Below are 18,833 nucleotides of genomic sequence, written 5' to 3'. Positions count from 1 at the left end.
GCTCTTCCCAGGGCTACCCAGGACCTGCCGGAGACCGTGGGAAGTTGGGACGCAGGGGAGACAAGGTAGGGATGGGACACCCACTCCAGCACTGGGGAGTCTGGGCTTTGGGAGCATTCTTGGGATGAGTTTTGAACCCAGTGGATGGGTTTGGAGGTGTCCAGAGTCTCCATCAGCCACGGTGGGAGGAGAAGAGCTGCATCTGTCTCCCACAGCAGGTGAACCAGTGGTTCTCCAGCACTTCCTCTGCCCAAACACCTCTGGATTGTTCTAAGAGCTGCTTTTTTGTTTGTTTTATTGTGCTTTCTAAAGAGGTTTTTGCATTAAAACAGAGGCAAGGGAATCTTTCTTGCCTCCTAACAGGGAGAAAGGGGAGCTCAAGGTCCACCAGGATTTCCAGGAAAAGCTGGTCCAAAGGTAAGAGCTGTTTGCTGCTGTTCTGGGCAGCTCCAGCTCCTTGGAAAAGCACCCAGCAAGTTCTCTGTGCTGGGCTGGGAATGAGGAAAACGGGAACTCTTTGCCATGGGGAATGGTTGCCAATCTTGCAGCTAAACTGGGAGGGGCACTCAGCCAGGGCTGTGTCACTGAGGGTGCTCTTGTCCCCCAGGCCCTGCCAGGTCCCCCTGGTCCTCGTGGTGCTCCCGGCTCCCAGGTAGGGCTTTCCATGCTCCCTGTGTTCCTGGCTGCTCCGATCCCTCTGCATGGACGTGTGACCTGCAGTACACCCCCTGTGCTGCCTCCTGCATGGATCCATCCCAAACCCCTTTTTGGGAGCAGGCAGGACCCTGATCCCACTCCCTGCTGGCTGGGTTCTGTCCTGGTGCAGCACAGACACCGCTGAGATGGTCCCAAGACATTGGGATTTATCTGAGCAAGGCCTCACCCCGATCTCAGTCCCTTGGTCCCCCTTTTCCAGGGACACCCTGCTGAACATCCTTCTTTTCCCAGGGCAGAACAGGTGACCCAGGTCCTCGAGGGCTGCCAGGGCTGCCTGTAAGTGCAGAGCTGCCCCTTGCTGGGGTGGGGTGATGCCCCACAGGGTGCAGATCGCTGCCCACTCAGGGGCATTTTCACCCCTGGGGTGGTTGTGGGGCAGGGAACACCCCACAGCCTGTGTGCGGGTGGTGACGAGTGGGGTGTGGGGACAGCAACCTGCAGGGATGGGGTCTGGAGCAGGTGGCACCTTTTGGACCCAGAGGTGACCCAACTGCATCAGCCACGGGGCTTCCCCTGGCTTTGCTCTCCCTGAGCTGTGTTTTGGGGGGCCTAAGGGGCTTTTTGGCCCTGCAGGGTGTTCCTGGCACAAGAGGGCTGGATGGCATTCCCGGGAAGCCTGGCTTGGCTGGAGAAAGAGGCGCTCCTGGAGCAGCTGGTGCTGCTGGCCCGGCTGGGTACCCGGTGAGTGCCACTGATCCTCTCAGGAGCACAAGGATAAAGGATTTTGCTGCTGCAGCACCTTTGGGGAGCTCCCTGAAGCGCCTGCAGGAAGGGAAGGAAAAGGGAAACTGGAGCATGAATTCTCTTCCTGTGGGGATGTGTGGTGTGCCAGGACATCCCAGACCCTGCCTGGGAGCTGCAAAGGCTCCTGAGCTGGGGCCAAGGCTCTCTGCTTGATGTGGGGTGTTTGTTCTCAGGGCCGGGAAGGTCCAAATGGACGTGAGGGGCCTGCGGGGATAAGAGGAGAGAAGGTGAGGACAGAGGAGGGGGTTTGGTTCCTCTGGGAGCCCCAGAGCTGTGGGGGCCAGCACCGCTCCCAGTTTGGCCCCATCCCAGTGGGATGCAGAGACACAGAACCACCACAGTGCTTGTCCTGATTTTGTGTCCTCTGCAGGGTGACATTGGAGATCCCGGGGGAGCCGGAGTCCGAGGGCTGGATGGGGAGCAGGTACAACAGCAGGAACCCAATCCCCCATTCCAGAGGTGGAAAAGGATGGGAGGAGGCTGCTGATCCTCAAAAAAGCCAGAAGGTTCAAGCTGGGTCAGCGAGCTGTGCTAGGGCTGGGCTTTTCTTTCCTCCCCAGGGAGCACCAGGAGCGCCGGGAGCAGAGGGTCAGCCGGGGCCCAAGGGGGAGCAGGTGGGTGCTGGGGGTGATGTTTGGGGTGGTGCTGGGCTCACCCCGCTCCTGCAGGGTCACACAGGCACCTGAATCCACGGGAAGTGTTGGAAACCCTCCCCCAGCATCCTCATGCCTGGGGATTGATGTGGCTGCGCATGGCAGGGGGGTCCCCTAAAAAAAAAGGGTTTCTCCCAGTATGGGAAATGATGGAAAGCAAAGCCAGGCTCAGCTGGAAAAGGCAGCCAAGAGTCATCCTGGTGATCTTCATCCTACCCAGGGAGAGGCAGGAAGCCGAGGAGCTCCGGGCATCAGAGGGAGCCCTGGGGAGCCAGGGGACGAGGGGACAGAGGGGCCAGCGGGACGGCCTGGGAAGCAAGGGAAAGAGGTACGTGTGGGATTGTCCCCCCAGGGAATGGGAATGGGACACTGCCCACGCCATGGCTCTGCCCCACACAGCCTGGGATGCTCCCATGGAACTGGGGGTTGATGTTTTGGGGTCCCTGTGCTGGGCAAGGTGTGCTCAGCGTTTTGTCCCCACTCCCTTTTGGGGCAGCGGGGTCACAGCTGGGGTGACCTCCCGGCACAGGAGGCGAGGCCGTGCCTTACCCAGCATCAAAATCCCGGCCAGGGGAGGGTGGAAAAGCTCATGGAAGTCAAAGCCCAACTTTTAACCCACCCTGGGATGGGGCTGGGCAGCAGCTGCTGTGTCTGATGTGGGCATTTCCCTCCGGGCAGGGTGACACTGGTGACACTGGAGACCCAGGCGAGCCAGGACTGCAGGGACGGAAGGTGAGGGGTGTCTGTAACTCTGTCCCTCCTTCCAGCACCTCTGCAACATCCCTGGCCTGCTCATCTGCTGCTCCATGGTGGGGACAGAGCAGCACAGGGCTGTCCCCATGGCTGAGGAGCACCATGCTCTCGGTGGCACCCAGCCAGAGGGTGACACAGCTCATTTCCCTGCAGAAGCTCATTTATCGCTGTTCCTTCTCCCTCTTTGTGGTGACACTTGTCTCCATCCCTGAGCAGGGCAATGCTGGCCCCAGGGGCCTTCCTGGAATTCCTGGTCCAGGAGCTGCCACGGGAGAAATCGGAGGGAAAGGCCAGAAGGGAGAGAAGGGCCGGGAAGGTTTGCTGGCAAGTACAGCTGGGGCCAGGCTGCCTCACCCTACAGGTGCCCAGTGTCCCCAAAGGCTGGGTGATGGGTGCCAAGGAGGGAGCTCACCCTCTGTGGGAAACCTTGGGCTCTGGGAGCTGCAGAAAATCCTAGGAATTGTCAAATCCCCATAATTAGGGAGTTTCATGTTTCGTGGGCGTGACACCCAAACAAAAGGATGGTTTGGGTTTGTGGGGCCATTTGGGGTAGTGCTGCCTTCAGCCAAATTGCAGCTCCTGCCGGGCTGGGAACATGTCCCCCTCTGTGTCCCAGGGCCAGGGCGGTGTCACCGGAGCTGCAGGACCTGCTGGAGCCAGAGGATGGTTTGTAAGTCACATCATGTCCCCTCTCCCCTTTCACTGGTCACTGGCGTGGTGGGGGGACATGGGAGTGACTGGGAGCACTGGGCAGGGCCCCATCTCTGTCATGGGCCTGGTGGGGGGACACTGGTGTGAGTGGGAGCACTGGGCAGGGCTCTGTCCCTGTCCCAGACCTGGGGAGGGGACACTGGTGTGACTGGGAGCACTGGGCAGGGCTGAGTGACCCGGGCTCCTCTGTTTGTCCCCTGAACAGGGGGGGACAGGACTCCGAGGTCCTCCTGGGCCTGATGGTCCCGAGGGAGAGAAGGTACCGTGGGGTGATGGCTCCAACCCTTCATCTCTGGCTGGATCCCCCTTTTCTGGCCGCTTCCCAAGCTTTCCTGGTGGGAATGTGGTGGGACTGGCTGCATGGGTGTCCTGGGCAGGCTGGGGACAGGGGGACCTGCCATGGGACACCCCTTGCCTTGTTGCCTGAGATCCAAAGGCAGCAAGGCAGGGAAGGGTTTTTCCATGGACAGAGCTGCTTCTCCTCCTTTCCCAGGGAGATCCAGGGCCACGAGGTGTGGATGGAGCTGCTGGCGCTGCAGGATTCGAGGTACTGATGCCTGGAATTGCCAAAGGCTTCCCCAGTGCTTCCCTATTCCAAATACAACCCAAAGGATTTATTGCCCCTTCACTGGCCAGGTCAGGGGGCTCAGGAGCGAGGGGGGAGGTTTAACACCTCAGATCTCAGCACAGACTCACAGGACCTAAACCTCCAAACTCTCAGGTCCCTAAAACCCCAAAATCCCAGTGCCTAAAACCCCAAATATCAGATCCTTTCCAGCACCCAGGCTGCCCCATGGAAAACCTGTTCCTGCTGCTGAATCCTGTTTACTCCCAAGTGATTCCCGGTGCTGCCTTGGCCAGCTGAGTGTGGGATGTGGGACAGGATGCTCAGGGTCCCCACAGAGCTGAAGGACACGGTGCTGAGGGGCTTTTTCTGAACCCCTGATGACCCCACAGGGGCTGGCCGGAGATGATGGAGCGAAGGGAGATGGTGGCAAGCCCGGCCCAGTGGTGAGTACCCGCCCTGCCCCCCAAAAATTCCCCTGGGAAAGAGGTTTGGTGGCATTTTGGGACATGTCTCACCCCGGGGGTGGCTGCACAGTGAGCTCTGCCAGCCTGGCCATGGCTCCCAGCTCCTGCCCTGGGACTGAGTCACCACTTCCTTGGATTTCCCACAGCAAATTCCCTTAAAGGAGTTTTAATAGAGCTGGTAAAAGCCGTGCCAAGGTGCCAGGGCTGTTGCACAGGTAACGCTCGGCTGCTGGAATCTGCCTGAGGCAGCTCCAGGGCTCTGGATTTCCCCCTCCTTGGAGCAGATCCGCCGGTGTCCGTGTGGCTCTGGGAACGCTTGAGGTGCCCCAGGATGGGAATTATGCTCATGGTAGAGAGCCCCAGATGGGTTATCAATGCCCTGACCTCAGCTGCAGGATAAATCCCACGTGCATCCCAGTTTTCCCACATTACAGTGCCACCCTGCCCAGGCAAGACGTGCCCTTATGGAATCCCAGAATCCCAGACTGGTTTGGGTTGGAAGGGACCTCAAAGCTCTTTGAATTCCATCCCCTGCCATGGGCAGGGAAACCTTCCACAGACCAGGTTGCTCCAAGCCCTTAACTTGGGCGATTTTCTGGGAGAGGTCAGGCTGTGAAATCCAGGGGCATTTGCTGTGAAATCAACTCCAGGGGCATTTGCTGTGGAATCAGCTCCAGGGGCATTTGCTGTGGAATAAATTCCGGGTGGATTTGCTGTGGAATAAACTCTGAGTGGATTTGCTGTGGAATCAACTCCAGGGGCATTTGCAAAGCTCAGTGTGGTTGAAGCCCCTCGAGGGGCGGCTGCTCGGGCCCTGCTGGGGATGGGGGTGAGCAGTGTCCCCCTCTCTGTGCCCTGCAGGGCTCGCAGGGGGCTCAGGGACTGGCGGGTGCCCCTGGGCTCCGGGGGTACACTGGGCACGAGGGAGCCAGAGGAGTGACGGGCACCAAGGGACAGCCAGGCCGGCAGGTAATGCCCGTCTGCTCCGTGGGGACGGGCAGGGGACATCCCTGGCACGGCTCTCCCTGGGGACCACAGCCCCAGCTGTGCCCTCCTGCCTTCCCCTGGTGCCAGCCTCATGTTTTGTCCCCAAATGAACTCAGGGGACTCTTGGGCCACCGGGCGAAGCTGGAGCCACTGGGCTGAGCGGCACCGAGGTGAGCGGGCTCCTCTCTGCCCCATTCCCTGCTCCAGCTTTTCCAGCCTCCCACATCTGTGTCCTGCCTGGGAATTGGGTGAATAACCCAGAGGTTTGGATTTGGCTTGAAGTTTGTTTTCCTTCTTAGGGCCTGGTGGGTGCAAAAGGGGAGCCGGGCAAGCCGGGAAAACCAGGACAAATGGTGAGGAGTGGGATGGAGCCATGGTGGTTGTCCCTGAAAGAGGCTGTGGGATGCTGGGATCCCCTGGAGGTGTGAAAGTCCCCATCTCCTGCTCCTGCTGAACCCTCCCACAGCCCCACTCTGCCCCTCCTGCTCCAGAGAGGGGGGAAAAAATCCCAAAGGGAATATTCCAGCCTAGAGCATCCTCCTGTGCTCACTGGGGCAAGGCAGGGAGGGAAGGTGGGAGGGGCATCCCTGGCACAGCATTCTCATGGAGGGGTTTCCTTCTCCTTTGGGATTTTAGGGGTCTCCTGGACAAGCTGGTCCTAAAGGATGGAAAGGCCGCAAAGGAGATAAGGTACCCCCAAAATCCTCCCCTGGGGGTGGCACCTGAGGGGGACTGCCCGGTGGGCACGGGGTGGGCAAGCCTGAGGTGGTCAATCCCATTTGGATCCAGTGGGAATTTCCCAGGGGGACCTGTTTTTCCCCACCTGGCAAACACAGGATGCCCTTGGGCAAGTTTTGGGTGAGGGGTTGGCAGATGCTGCCTCCAGCCTGGCTCAGGTGGCCTGGGGGGGCACAGGGGCCTCCCCAGCTCTTGGTGCCCATCCAGGGTCCCCGAGTGCCTGGTGGGCTCTGTCCCCATCTCCTGCAGGCAGCAGCTCCTGTTCCCCACTCCTGGGATGTGGCTGAGCTGTTGGAGACCCACATCCCCCATCTCTTCTCCCCCCAGGGTGACACGGGGCAGGAAGGGGAAGAAGGGGTCCCTGGAGAAGCTGGCAGACGGGTAAATGGCACTGCTGGCCCCACGGAGGGTGGCAGGCACTGCGGGGCTGCTCCTTGGAGCCCGGGCAGCTTTTCCAGGGAGGTCCCAGTTTTCTGGGGGCTTGGAATCCCTGGAAGGATGAGGGGTGGCTGGATTAGTTTGGAATTACCTGTGAGTCTTTCACCTGTGGTCCCCAGGGCAAGCGAGGCAAGATGGGCCAGCAGCCCCCGCGGGGTCCCCGGGGACACAAGGTAGGTGGTGGCTTTGTGGGGCTGCCTTGCCCCCCTGGCACTTTGGGGGTGCTCCCACCTGCCTGAGCCCTGGTTTAGGGTTTAGGTTTAGAAAACTGGAGGGTTCTGTGCTCCCAGACCCCCTCCAGCCCATCTGGGGGGTCCCCCATAGCGCCAGCCCCCTGTGGGCTGCTCTCCCTGCCCTGGAGCATCACCCTGGGCACTCCCTTTGCATTTCAGGGCTACCCAGGTGACAAAGGACTTCCAGGACCCCAGGGCCCGCAGGGACCCTATGTGAGTATCAGCTTGGGGTTTTGGGGTGCTGGCTGCTCCCTGCTTGACCCCACTGTGTGGCCCAGCTCTGCAGGGACCCGAAGCAGGGGGCTGTTTAAAGTGAGGGGAGTTTTTAAGTGGTTCATCCATCTCCTCCTGTCTTCTCCTCCCAAATTAACATCCCAGTCAGGCAGATCCCATCATTCTCAAAATGTGACTCTGGAGGCCAAATCCTTCTTTTTCAGGGATGTGTTTGATGCCAGGCAGTGCTGAACACTGGTACAGAGCTGTGCCCACATTCCCAGAGAGCTGCCATGGCTGGAGGAGCAAAACGCAGCCAGTAAAAAGGACTCAAATATTTCTTTTCATTACCAGAAATTGCTTTTTTCTCTACTTAAAATAAAAAAACCCAACTTTGGCAACCTCACAATAAAAAAGAAAAGCTGGATGTTCTCAGCCAGCCAAGGCAGCTCCAGTGCACTTTTACTGGGCTTTGCTGAGGGATCCTTTAAAACAAAAATCAAAGGAATGATGAGAAAATGCCTCAAAGTGTCTAAAACTGCCTGAAATCCTCGGAATCCTTGGTTGTGGGGAGGTCCCTCCTTCCCAGGGGCTGACAGGAGCAGGGTGAGGCAGTTCCATGTTTCTCTCTTAGGGCATCCTGGGGCTGAAGGGCACCAAAGGAGAGCCTGGAGCGAAAGGACACAAGGTAGGGGACACGTGCCAGGCACAGCAGGGACACATTTAATTTGCTGGATGCCATCCCTGATTTCCCTCCTTTTGAACCCTCATGGCTGCACTATCCTTCTCTGGGGATTTTTCACCATGTCCCAGGTGCTGGGAGACAGAACCTTGAGATTTTCTCCCAAATCCCATCCTTTTCCATCCTCCTGGAGTTGCAGGCAGCAGTGTGGAGCCTTTAAATCCCTGCTCTCAGCATCAATGCACCACAAGCCGAACCTCCCTTGTGCCATTCCTGTGGGATCCAGCCTTGGCTGGAGAAGCCGAGCACATCCCAACATTCCCACCCCATCCCTCAGCCCCAGGGCCATAAATAGGAGTGACAAGCAGTCCCTGGCGATGGGGAGCTGCTCAGAGCCTTCAGGAAAATGAAACCCTGGGAATCAAATTTAAATTTAATTTATTAAATTTAAATTTATTGTGAGCTCAGTGAGCAGCTCCTGGGAGAGCAGGCAGAGAGGAGGCCATGCTGGGATTTTTCCCCTGCTTCTGGTTTCAGCCCACCAGGAATCTTCTTCATTCTCCCCAAGTGTTTCCTGGCAATTTCCAAGGTTTTCCTGGGCAATATTTCAGTCTGAAATCCTTTCAAGCTTGGAGCTGATCATCCCTCCTGCTGCCTCTGTCCCCAGCAATGTGGGGACAGGGAATTCTGTGGAATCCAAAGGATGGGTCTTTTGGGGTTTTTGCTCCAGAAACTTTGCAGCCGGCCATACCTGGGAATTTCCCCACCCACGCTGGTGTCCTGGGGGTTCTGTCCTTCCCTTTGCCACCAAAGCTCTCCCTGACTGTCTCCTAGGGTGAGAAGGGCAGCAAAGGTGACCTGGGCCAGCAAGGGGACGATGGCTTCAAGGTGCGTGACAGGTTCTGCTCTTTTCCTTCCCCCCCGGTCCCTTGTCCCCCTGTGTGACATCCTGCCACATTTCCCAGGGCAAGCCAGGACCCCATGGTGTCCCCGGGAGGCCGGGACCCAAGGGAAAGCAGGTAAGGGCAGGGAGAGAGGGATGTCAGGGACTAAAATCAGTATTTGGGGTGAACTTCTTATTTTTCCATATAAAATCCCCCTGGGAAAGGGATTGGAGAAGGATGCAGGGCTGGGGGATGTCCTGTGCATGGCCCTGAGCTGTTCTGGTGTCCTTCCAGGGTGACACTGGCCCCCCTGGCCCGCGGGGACACCCTGGAATTCCCGGGACACCGGTGAGTCCTTCCCCCTCCTGCAGGTTTGGGGTTCACTGCTGGCCCCACAGGGATGGGGCTTTGATCCCACCTGCCTCCCTCTTATCCTGGTCCTGTCCTTTCCTTCCAGGGCTTGTCTGGACCCAAAGTAAGTGGTGGGGAGCAGCTGGAGCGGGACCAGCCCTGCCATGGGATCTCTTCCCTCCTTCCCCCTCCCTGGGGCCCGTGGGGGTGCAGCTCAGCACAGCAGCATCTCCCACCTCGCTTTCCTTCCCTTCTCCTCCTCCTCTTCTGGCAGGGGCTGAGAGGCTTCCCGGGCCTGCCAGGCCGCAGGGGCACACCGGGAGCGCCGGTAAGCGGAGCCACAAACACCCCTCATCCCAAAATTTGGGTGCCTCGCTCCCCTAACCGTGGCAGTGAGGCCCTGCCGTGCCGTGCTGTCATTCCACGGGGATGCCCAGCTGCTGGAGCTGTTGGAGGAGCTGAGGGGCCCGTGGGCAGCAGCCAGTGCCACCAGCACTGTCATTGTCCCCAGGGTCTCGCCGGCCCCCCTGGTCCCAGCGGGCCCGTGCTGGTTCTGTCCCAGGAGGAGCTGCAGGTGAGTGACCCCTGACCAGGAGGGAAGGGGCTGCCAGCGCTGCTGTCCCATGTCCTGCTGCTTCCGAGCTCCCCTGGGCACCAGGAGCAAGAAGATCCAGCTGCTCCCTCTGCCCCCACGCTTGTCCTTGTCCCCTGCACGGGCCATCCCCTTCCTCAGCACCTGCTGATGCTCCTGGTGGGAGGATTTATGGTCAGGTGATGTCTCCTCCCTTTGCTTTCAGCGCCTCATTTATTCCTCCAAGCACCTGAATTACTCCGTGGTCTGGGCTCTGCTGGACACCCTGAGCCGGGAGCTCCAAGCCCTGGTGGAGCATCCCAACGGCACCAAAACCAACCCGGCCACCACCTGCAAGGAGCTGCTGCTGGCTCACCCCGGCCTGCCCGACGGTACCAGGGGCATGGGGGGTGCCCCTGGAGCTGGCCAGAGCTCCAGAGCCCCTGCAGGGACAGGCAGCTCTTTGAAATAAAGAGGGAATAAGGATTTTGGGGAATGAGGTCGGATGGGCTTCACGGGCATTCCTGGAGAAACGGGCTGGCAGCCAGGCCACCAGCTGGGGTGGGATGGCATCGTGTGGCACTCTCCCTGTACCAAACCTGCGTGCCAGGAGCTGCCCCCTCCTCCCTCCAGGGCAGTACTACATCGACCCCAACCAGGGCAGCCCCCAGGATGCGCTGTTGGCCTTCTGCAACTTCACAGCTGGGGGGGAGACCTGCATAGCCCCCGTCCACAACCAGGTACAGGGGGGCTTCCATGGGGCAGCTTCAGCCCCAAGTGACCCCTCGGGGTGGGGGGGGACAAGGGCTGGTGGGGCTGGAGAGGGACAGGGTGCCCAGTCCCTTGCCATGGTGGCCAATCCCTTGCCATGGTGAGCAATCCCTTGCTGTGGTGCCCAGTCTCCTACCGTGGTGGCCAATCCCTTGCTGTGGTGCCCAGTCCCTTGCTGTGGTGGCCAATCCCTTGCCGTGGTGGCCAGTCCCTTGCCGTGGTGGCCGATCCCTTGCCGTGGTGGCCGATCCCTTGCCGTGGTGGCCACTGCCGTGGCAGGGAGCTGTTGGGGCACTCTGGAGTGAGGCTCCTGTCACGGTGCGTGCCCAGGCTGCAGGGACAGGCCACACACACAGGCCCTGTGCTGCCTCCTTGTCCTGTCAGTGCCACTGTGCCCTGCTGGGACAGTGTGACATTGTCCCTGCTCCCCTCAGGTCCCCATCAAGGCTTGGCTGAGCACTTACACCTCTGAGGGCACCTTTCAGTGGTTCAGCACCCTGCCCGGGGGCTTCCTGGTGAGTGCCCGGCTGGAACAGCCATGGGGACACACAGGTGAGGTCAGGGGTCCCCGAGTGCCACCCCGCAGCAGTGGGACAGCACCCAGGTGCCCCGGCCGTGCACAGAGGGATGTGACCCCTCCTTGTGCGAGGAACTCCAGCGCTTTAGCGGTGGCTGGACCCTGCCTGGGCTTGGCCTGGGGGGAGCACAGCCCCCTCCAAGCAGCCCCCGCTTCCCGGCTTTCTCTCCTGCAGCTGGAATACGCGGGGGCCAGCCCGGTGCAGCTCCGCTTCCTGCGCCTGCACAGCCACCGCGCCGCCCAGAAGGTCTCGTACTCCTGCAGACCGGCCCCGGAGCGCGGCCGGCCCCAGCCCGACAAGGAAATCCGCTTCCTGGCCGACTCCCGAGATCACAGCTATGCAGCCAGCCTGCAGGGCTGCCTGGTGAGCCTGGCCCTGCGCGGCCTTTGCGCCTGGAAAAGCCTCCTGACCTTTGGAGAGCCCTTTGGAGAGGGTTTGACCCCCCACAGCTGGGATAGACCGGGTGGATGAGGCTGCACACGGTGATGGGACAGAGAACATCCACTCCCCGGGCCCAAGGAGCTGTCCTGGTCGTGGGATGGGGCAGGGGACACGGGGGAGGTCACCACCCTGGAGAAGCTGGGAGGGGCTGGGGATGGAGACTGGGTGCATCAAGGAGCAGCCGGGGGAGCTGCAGGCCCTCAGCTGAGGGGTTCGGTGCCACTCAGCTGTCCCCGGTGGTCATTTCAGCTGGACAACGAGTCCTCCATCACCGACACCATCTTCCAGTTCAGCACGGAGGAGCTGTGGCTGCTGCCCCTGCGGGACCTGGCTGTCTTCCACAACGGCGACACCACACACCAGTTTGGTTTCACAGTCGGACCAGTTTGCTTCAGCTGAAACTGGTGCCACCCAAACCGAGCCAGCCGGTTCTGTCCCCGCCCAGGAGCCGTGGGGAGAAGTCTTCACTGGGGGTGGCACGGGGCTCCCACTCGTTCCCCAGAGCTGCCGGTTCTGTCCGAGCTCCGTGTTTGGAGCTGCGTTATGGCCCGGACTCCAGTTCCTTCTGGAGCAGAGGAATATTGTTTACAAAAGTCCTTTTTCTATAAATTATATATATATATATATATATATATGTATATATTACAGATGAGGAGGTGCTGATTTAATGACTGCCTGGGGGAGGTTCCTGTCATTATAATTGATGGGAACTGTCTGCTAAAGGAAAGAAAAGCAAGGAGCAAAACTCCTGCCAGCTTGGGAAAAGGGGAGGGAAAGGGGTCAAGTGCACAAATAACTGGAGCATTGATTCCCCAGGACTGGGCTTGGGAGTGGCCCTGATGAGCCTGGGAGAGCCCAGAATGTGGTGCTGCTCCAGCCCAGCCAGGCACCCGGTGCTGCAAAGGGGTGAAAATATCCATCCCCCCAAATCCTGCCTCGCTTTTATCTCCATCTCACGGAGAGGGATTTTTGTGGTGTAGAGCCACGGCAGCACCGCTCTGGGTGGGCAGGGGTGGGATTGAAGCCCTTTGCTGCAGCACTGCTCTTTCTCACCTTTTTATTGTTGTTCCCAGCAAGAATTCCCCTGCCTCCACCAGTCCTGCTGGGCTGTGGAGCCCAGGGGGAGTCTGGGCCCCGGCTGGGTTACAGCACCCCCATTTCTTTGCTGCACAGCCCCAAAACCCCCAGATCCCAACTGGCTTTGCTGGTTCTCTCATCGCTGCTCGGGCTCTAACCCCCTGAAGTGCCTGTGCCCAGGTGAGGCTGGGCAGCGATGCCAAAGCCAGCAGAGCAGGGTGGCAGCCGGGTCAGACCCCACGCTGGGGTCACGGAGAGCAGCAGGGGAAGCTTTTTGTGCCCAGGCAGGAGTTGAAGCAATGCCAGCTCACCTTCCCACTCAGGGACATACAAACAAACCCGCTGGCATGCCCAGGGTGCCTTTGTGGACACTGGCACCTGTGGCACTTGGGGAGACGGAGGCAGGGGCAGCTCAGCACACCCTGTTCCCAGGGGTAATGGGGATGGTTGGAGTGTCCCAGCACAGAGCCAACAGCTGTGTGCTTCCAGTCACAGCTGGAAGGAAAGTTCCCCTTTCTCCTGCCTGGCTATGGGGAGAATAAAATTATCAAATCCTGAATGGTTTGGGTGGAATAGAGACCTTAAAGCCCATTCAGTGCCACCCCTGCCATGGACAGGGACACCTTCCACTGTCCCAGGCTGCTCTAAGCCCCAATGTCCATCCTGGCCTTGGGCACTGCCAGGGATCCAGGGGCAGCCCCAGCTGCTCTGGGCACCCTGTGCCAGGGCCTGCCCACCCTCCCAGGGAACAATTCCTGCCCAATATCCCATCCAGCCCTGCCCTCTGGCACTGGGAAGCCATTCCCTGTGTCCTGTCCCTCCATGCCTTGTCCCCAGTCCCTCTGCAGCTCTCCTGGAGCCCCTTTAGGCCCTGCAAGGGGCTCTGAGCTCTCCCTGGAGCCACCCAGAACCCCCAAAAAACCTTCACCATTTCTAGTGTGCAAACCCCGGATGCCGGGGGTGATGGGGGTGGGGAACCAGCAGAAAACCCTCGGGCGCTTTGGATCCGCGCCGGGACCGGGATGGAGCAGGGAGGGAAAGGAAAGCGAAACCCCGGAGCGCGGAGCGGCCGGGCCCCGCTGTCCCCAGGGATGCTGAGCCCGGACACAGAACGAGGGGAGGGGACAAACACCGGCACCGCCCCGGCCCGTGCCGCACTACAGCTCCCGGGGAGCCCCGCGCGGCCGCGACAGCACCGCGACAGCACCGGGATAACACCGCGACAGCACCGGGATAACACCGCGACAGCACCGGGATAACACCGCGACAGCAGCGCCGGAGGGGACGGGCCGGGCCCCGCGCCCGCTGCCGCCGCCACCATGCAGGTGAGCCCCGGGGCGGGCACGGCACCGGGAGTCCTTCCCGGAACGCCGGAGATCCCGCTGGAACCCATTCAGTCCCTCCCTGGAACCCCCTGAATCCCTTTTTGAACCCCGTGAATTTCCCCCTGGAACCCCTTAAACCCCCCTGGAATCCCTTAAATCTGCCTGGAACCCCTTAACCCCCCCCTGGAACTCCTTCAATACCCCTGGAACCCTGTGAATCCCCCCTGGAACCCCTTAAACTCCCTCTGGAACCCCGTGAATCCCCCTGGAATCCCTTTTGGACCCTGTGAATTTCCCCCTGGAACCCTTTAAATCCCCCTGGAATCCCTTAAACTCCCTCTGGAACCCCGTGAATCCCCTTTGGGACCCTGTGAATTTCCCCCTGGAACCCTTTAAATCCCCCTGGAATCCCTTAAATCTCCCTGGAACCCCGTGAATCCCCCCGTGGAACCCCTTAAACCCCCCTGGAATCCCTTAAATCTGCCTGGAACCCCTTAACCCTCCCCCTGGAACTCCTTCAATATCCCTGGAACCCTGTGAATCCCCCCTGGAACCCCTTAAACCCCCCTGGAACCCCTTAAACCCCCTCTGGAACCCTGTGAATCCCCTTTTGGACCCCGTGAATTTCCCCCTGGAACCCTTTAAATCCCCCTGGAATCCCTTAAACCCCCCTGGAACTCCTTCAATATCCCTGGAACCTTGTGAATCCCCTCTGGAACCCCTTAAACCCCCTCTGGAACCCCATGAATCATCGCTGGAACCCCGTGAATCCCACTGGAACCTGACACTGCTCTGTGCAGTTCTGCTAAGAATAACCCCAAAACTGCAGCGGATCCGGCCCCTAAATGCAGGTTGAGCACAGGAGGTTTCCCAGCAGCTGTTTTTCCCTGGGGGAATTCCTGCGGAGGAGGAGCTGGGCGCAGCCTCACCTCAATCCCTGCCGCGTGGGCAGGTGGGGGAGGACAGGATCCCATCCCTCTGAACAACATCCCTGGGCCTGGGATTGGAAAGAATGCAGGGATTTTTAGGATTTTGCCCTCTTGGCCTTTGCCCACTGGAGAAATCTCTCTGTAGGAGAGGAGCAAGGTCCAAGGAGCATCGTTTTGGTGTCACACCCACATTGGGCACCCAAAAATGTGGCTTCACCCCAGGCTGGGGCAGCAAAGGGATCTTCTGGATCTCTGGAACAGGCTGGTCAGGAAAGTGGTGGAATCACCATCCCTGGAATTGTTCAAAAAATGTTAAGAGAGGTGGCACCTGGGGACAGGTTTTAGTGGAGGCCTTGGCAGTGCTGGGTTAATGTTTGGATTTCATGATCTTACAGGGCTTTTCCAACCTTAATGGCTCTGATTCTGCCCATCACTTAAATCCCCCTGGAACCCCTTGAATCCCCTTGGAACCTCTTAAATTTCTCTGGGACCCCATGAATGCCCTCAGAAACCCCTTAAATTTCTCTGGGACCCCGTGATCCCCTCAGAAACTCCTTAAATCTCCCTGGAACCCCGTGATCCCCCCTGGAACCCCTTAAATTTCTCTGGAACCCCATGAATCCCCTCAGAAACCCCTTAAATCACCCTGGAACCCCCATCCCTAAAACAGTCACCTGCTCCTTCCACCACCTACAGACCTGTGGGTGAAACCTGTAAAGGAGAAATAGCTTTGTTTAAAGGCTAATTATCATTAATTAGTGGCCAAAGGAGGCTTAAAAGGGTGAGCCAATTACATGTGCTAATGTGCTTTGGGTAAGGAGGGCCCAGGGGTGTAATCAGAGCCGGGCTGTGGTGAACACCCCCAGGGGATTTATTGGATGGTATTTCTGGCTGAGGCAGCTCCTGGTCCTGTCAGTCACCTCTGCCGGTGTTGGAAAAGGCAGGAAAGAGGATCCAGACGTGGATCCGTGCGGGAGAGGGGCGGCCACGAGCTCCACAAACACCTCTGAGAGAGATTCAATGAATGGAGGATGAAAAACCCAACGAAATTCCAGTTTTTGAGCAAGACCTGGCAGCTGGGTACGAGCTTGGAGCTGGTCTTACACAAGAGCAATTCCTGCTCCTCCTGTTCCAGCGGGGTGAAGGAGCAGGGTCGGTGCCTTTGTAGCTCCTGGCAGGTTGGACAGTGTCGGGATTGATGCTCCTCTGCCAGGGAGCACCCCTGGGGTGGCACCCATCGTTGGGTGGTCGCACTGGTGGCTCTGGTGGTGCTTTGGTGGTGGAGTTTTTGGGTGTGCTGGCGGTGCAGGAGGTTTGGGAGCAGAGGCTCTGCCCACCAGCTTCACCTCAGGCTGTGGGTGGTGTTCCCAGGGACCTTCCCTCCTCCAGTCCAGCTGGATGAAGTCCTGGATTCAGCTCTCTTTGCCACATGGGCAAACTGGCTTTTCTCCCAGCCCAGACACGCACAGGAGCTGCTGCTGGGGGTGAAGATTGTCCTGCTGGAGATCACGGGAGGAGTTTAACCCAGTCAGCGTGACTGTGATTGTCCGTGCAAGTTCCTCTTCCCATTTCAGAACTGGGGAAAAACTTGCACCATTCAGTAAAACCCCAGATGAGCATCCTGGGGTGGGGTGTGAGAACCTGCTGAGTGTGGGCACCCAGCACCCCCAGGGGCTCCAGCACTGCCCTTTCCTGGCCTCTTTTCCAGATGACCTTCTACTTCTCGGACACGGTGGTGCTGCTGTTTGACTTCTGGAATGTCCACAACCCCACAGGTAGGCTGCCAGCCCCTGGGACATCCATTTATCCATCCATCCATGGATCCATCCATCCATCCATCCATGAACCCATCCATGAATCCATCCATCCATCCATCCCTTCATCCATCATCCATCTCTCTCTGTCCATCCCTCCATATCTCTCTCTGTCCATCCCTCCATCCCTCCATCCCTCCATCCCTCCATCCCTCCATCCCTCCATCCCTTCATCCCTTCATCTCTCTCCGTCCATCCATCCCTCCCTCCACCCATCCCTCCATCCATGTCCCAAGAGGACACAGCCTTAAGCTGAGCCAGGAGAAGTTTAGGCTGGACATTAGGAAGGAGTCCTTCACAGAAAGGGTGGCTGGGGCCGCCCAGGGAGGCGGTGGAGTCTCTGTCCCTGGAGGTGTTTAAGGACAGACTGGATGTGGCACTTGGTGCCATGGTCTGGGTGACAAGGTGGTCTTAGGTTAGGTCACAGGTTGGACTTGATGATCTCAAAGGGCTTTTCCAACCTAATTCTGTGAATTAAAAAGGTAAATACCCCATTTCCTGCCATTTAACAACGCTGCTGCCCCACCCCAGTGCCAGGAGCCCTCCACTTCACCCCATGGATATCCCCAAACACCCCGTGCCGGGCCCTGCCGTGCCCCTGTCAGCCCCACAGCAGCGTGGGGATGTCTCTGCTGCAGGGATGGTGCTCTCTGTGCTGGTGATCCTGCTGCTGTCCGTGCTCTACGAGGCCGTGAAGATGGGCAAGGCCGTGCTGCTGCGGCGGGCGCTGCTGGCCCTGCCCCGCAGCCTCAGCCAGGAGGCCCTGACCGAGCCACAGGAGGGGGACAGCGGCCCTGCGCAGGGCAGGTACCACAGGGACCCCCTGGCACCCACCTGGGGGGCTCAGGGATGGCTCTGTGCCCCATGGCCAGCGCACGGGGGAGAGGGGCTGTGAGGAGGAGTTGCAGGCTCCCAGGGAACGGGGGTGTGTACAGCCTGGGGAGGCGGCTCCAGGGGCAGCCCAGCCCCTCCAGGTCCTGTGGGAGATGTCCAGGGTGGTGTCTGGAGGCTCATGTTCCCCTCCAGGACCCACTGTGGGTGCAAAAGGGTCCTCCTGGTTTGGGGATGGGCACGAGCAGCAACTCAGTTCCCACAAGCCTGGCCCTGGCAGGTCCTTCCTTTGGAGCCAAGCCCTGGATTTTTCCTCTTGCATTTAATCCCAGACCATTCCTGAGGCTGCTCTTTCTGCCAGCCTCACTGATTTCGGAGCAGGATTTCCCCCTGAGCTGCTGTTTGCAGCCCCCACCCCTCTCCCCACTCCCCAAACCCCACTCTGGCCGCTCCAGGATCCCGGTGGGAAGCGATTCTGGCTACCTCAGCTTCTCGTTGATGGCATTTCCCATCTCCTTGCCCAGGTGGTTTTGGTTCCATGTGGGCCAGACGCTGTTCCACGTGGTGCAGGTGGTGCTGGGCTACATGGTGATGTTGGCCGTCATGTCCTACAACGCCTGGATCTTCCTGGGGGCCATCGTGGGCTCCACGCTGGGCTATTTCATGGTGTACCCCCTGCTCGGCCGGGGCTAGAGCCCCCCGGGGCGGTGGCACACGTGTCCCACCTCCCGCTGCTCTGTCTGGAATAGCTGCTGTCACTTCTGCTGGCTCTGTCCTTGTCCCCGTGCTCTGTGGGACGCAGAACTCCAAGGACTCACTGGGGGCCCTTGGGGCTGGCCCCGCTCTGGGGACGGGGAGCCCCATGGCCGGCACTCGCCACGCTGCCACCGGCCTCGGCTGGTGGCTGTGCCCTGGCTCTCAGGGACCTTTGTCCGGGTGATGATGGGGGGTGCTGGCATTTCCTCCTCTCCCTGCTTTTTGAGGAGGTTCGTCCTGGCTGGAACGGGAACGATCCGGTGACTTGCTGGGGGAGGGGACAAGCTGGGACAAGCTGCCCTCCTGGCCAGAGCTGCCCTGCACCGAGCCCCTCTTCACACAGTGCCTTTGGGGACACTGGGGGGGTCCTGCCACCCCCACCCCGCTCCTGCCAGCGCTTCAGTGTGGCTGTGCCAGGGGGGAAATGTTGCTCCAGGTGCCTCTTGCTGCTTCCTCAGGACACCCCTTTTAATAAAAATCATCTCAGCTCTGCTCCTGGTTCATGTCACCCCTGGGTGGGCTCAGGCTGTGGCACCCCTGGGTTGTCAGAGTGGGACTGGGGATCCCCAGCCCTACCCAGGGAATAAGGAGAGTCTCCTCTGGC

General features: G+C 59.6%; 2 protein-coding genes across 2 annotated transcripts in view; both read left to right on the top strand.

Annotated features, from left to right (window-relative positions):
• LOC309581077 (uncharacterized protein) overlaps positions 1-11,896 on the top strand; it is a gene marked incomplete at both ends in the record, with an annotated part of 73,441 nt that extends 61,545 nt beyond the window's left edge. Inside the window, 34 exons of the mRNA XM_082295492.1 lie at positions 12-65; positions 364-417; positions 608-652; positions 949-993; positions 1,291-1,398; positions 1,635-1,688; positions 1,832-1,885; positions 2,022-2,075; positions 2,335-2,442; positions 2,793-2,846; positions 3,084-3,191; positions 3,484-3,537; positions 3,784-3,837; positions 4,072-4,125; positions 4,536-4,589; positions 5,472-5,579; positions 5,714-5,767; positions 5,897-5,950; positions 6,234-6,287; positions 6,663-6,716; positions 6,893-6,946; positions 7,166-7,219; positions 7,854-7,907; positions 8,736-8,789; positions 8,867-8,920; positions 9,080-9,133; positions 9,243-9,260; positions 9,411-9,464; positions 9,648-9,710; positions 9,934-10,099; positions 10,341-10,447; positions 10,913-10,993; positions 11,231-11,419; positions 11,747-11,896. Of these exons, the coding sequence (XP_082151618.1) occupies positions 12-65; positions 364-417; positions 608-652; positions 949-993; positions 1,291-1,398; positions 1,635-1,688; positions 1,832-1,885; positions 2,022-2,075; positions 2,335-2,442; positions 2,793-2,846; positions 3,084-3,191; positions 3,484-3,537; positions 3,784-3,837; positions 4,072-4,125; positions 4,536-4,589; positions 5,472-5,579; positions 5,714-5,767; positions 5,897-5,950; positions 6,234-6,287; positions 6,663-6,716; positions 6,893-6,946; positions 7,166-7,219; positions 7,854-7,907; positions 8,736-8,789; positions 8,867-8,920; positions 9,080-9,133; positions 9,243-9,260; positions 9,411-9,464; positions 9,648-9,710; positions 9,934-10,099; positions 10,341-10,447; positions 10,913-10,993; positions 11,231-11,419; positions 11,747-11,896 (2,430 nt within the window). The remainder of the gene's footprint in view (positions 1-11; positions 66-363; positions 418-607; positions 653-948; positions 994-1,290; positions 1,399-1,634; positions 1,689-1,831; positions 1,886-2,021; positions 2,076-2,334; positions 2,443-2,792; positions 2,847-3,083; positions 3,192-3,483; positions 3,538-3,783; positions 3,838-4,071; positions 4,126-4,535; positions 4,590-5,471; positions 5,580-5,713; positions 5,768-5,896; positions 5,951-6,233; positions 6,288-6,662; positions 6,717-6,892; positions 6,947-7,165; positions 7,220-7,853; positions 7,908-8,735; positions 8,790-8,866; positions 8,921-9,079; positions 9,134-9,242; positions 9,261-9,410; positions 9,465-9,647; positions 9,711-9,933; positions 10,100-10,340; positions 10,448-10,912; positions 10,994-11,230; positions 11,420-11,746) is intronic.
• A 1,876-nt stretch (positions 11,897-13,772) lies between these two features.
• Positions 13,773-18,814, top strand: SLC31A2 (solute carrier family 31 member 2). The gene is made up of 4 exons (XM_082295207.1): positions 13,773-13,899; positions 16,537-16,603; positions 17,281-17,449; positions 17,998-18,814. The coding sequence occupies exons 1-4, from the start codon at positions 13,894-13,896 to the stop codon at positions 18,164-18,166; spliced, it is 411 nt and encodes a 136-aa protein (XP_082151333.1). The 5' UTR covers positions 13,773-13,893; the 3' UTR covers positions 18,167-18,814.
• Positions 18,815-18,833: the final 19 nt, after the last annotated feature.

This window comes from Coloeus monedula (genome assembly GCF_965178545.1).
Source record: "Coloeus monedula genome assembly, chromosome: 21".
Lineage (NCBI taxonomy): Eukaryota > Metazoa > Chordata > Aves > Passeriformes > Corvidae > Coloeus > Coloeus monedula.
This window is presented reverse-complemented; position numbering and strand designations above follow the sequence as displayed.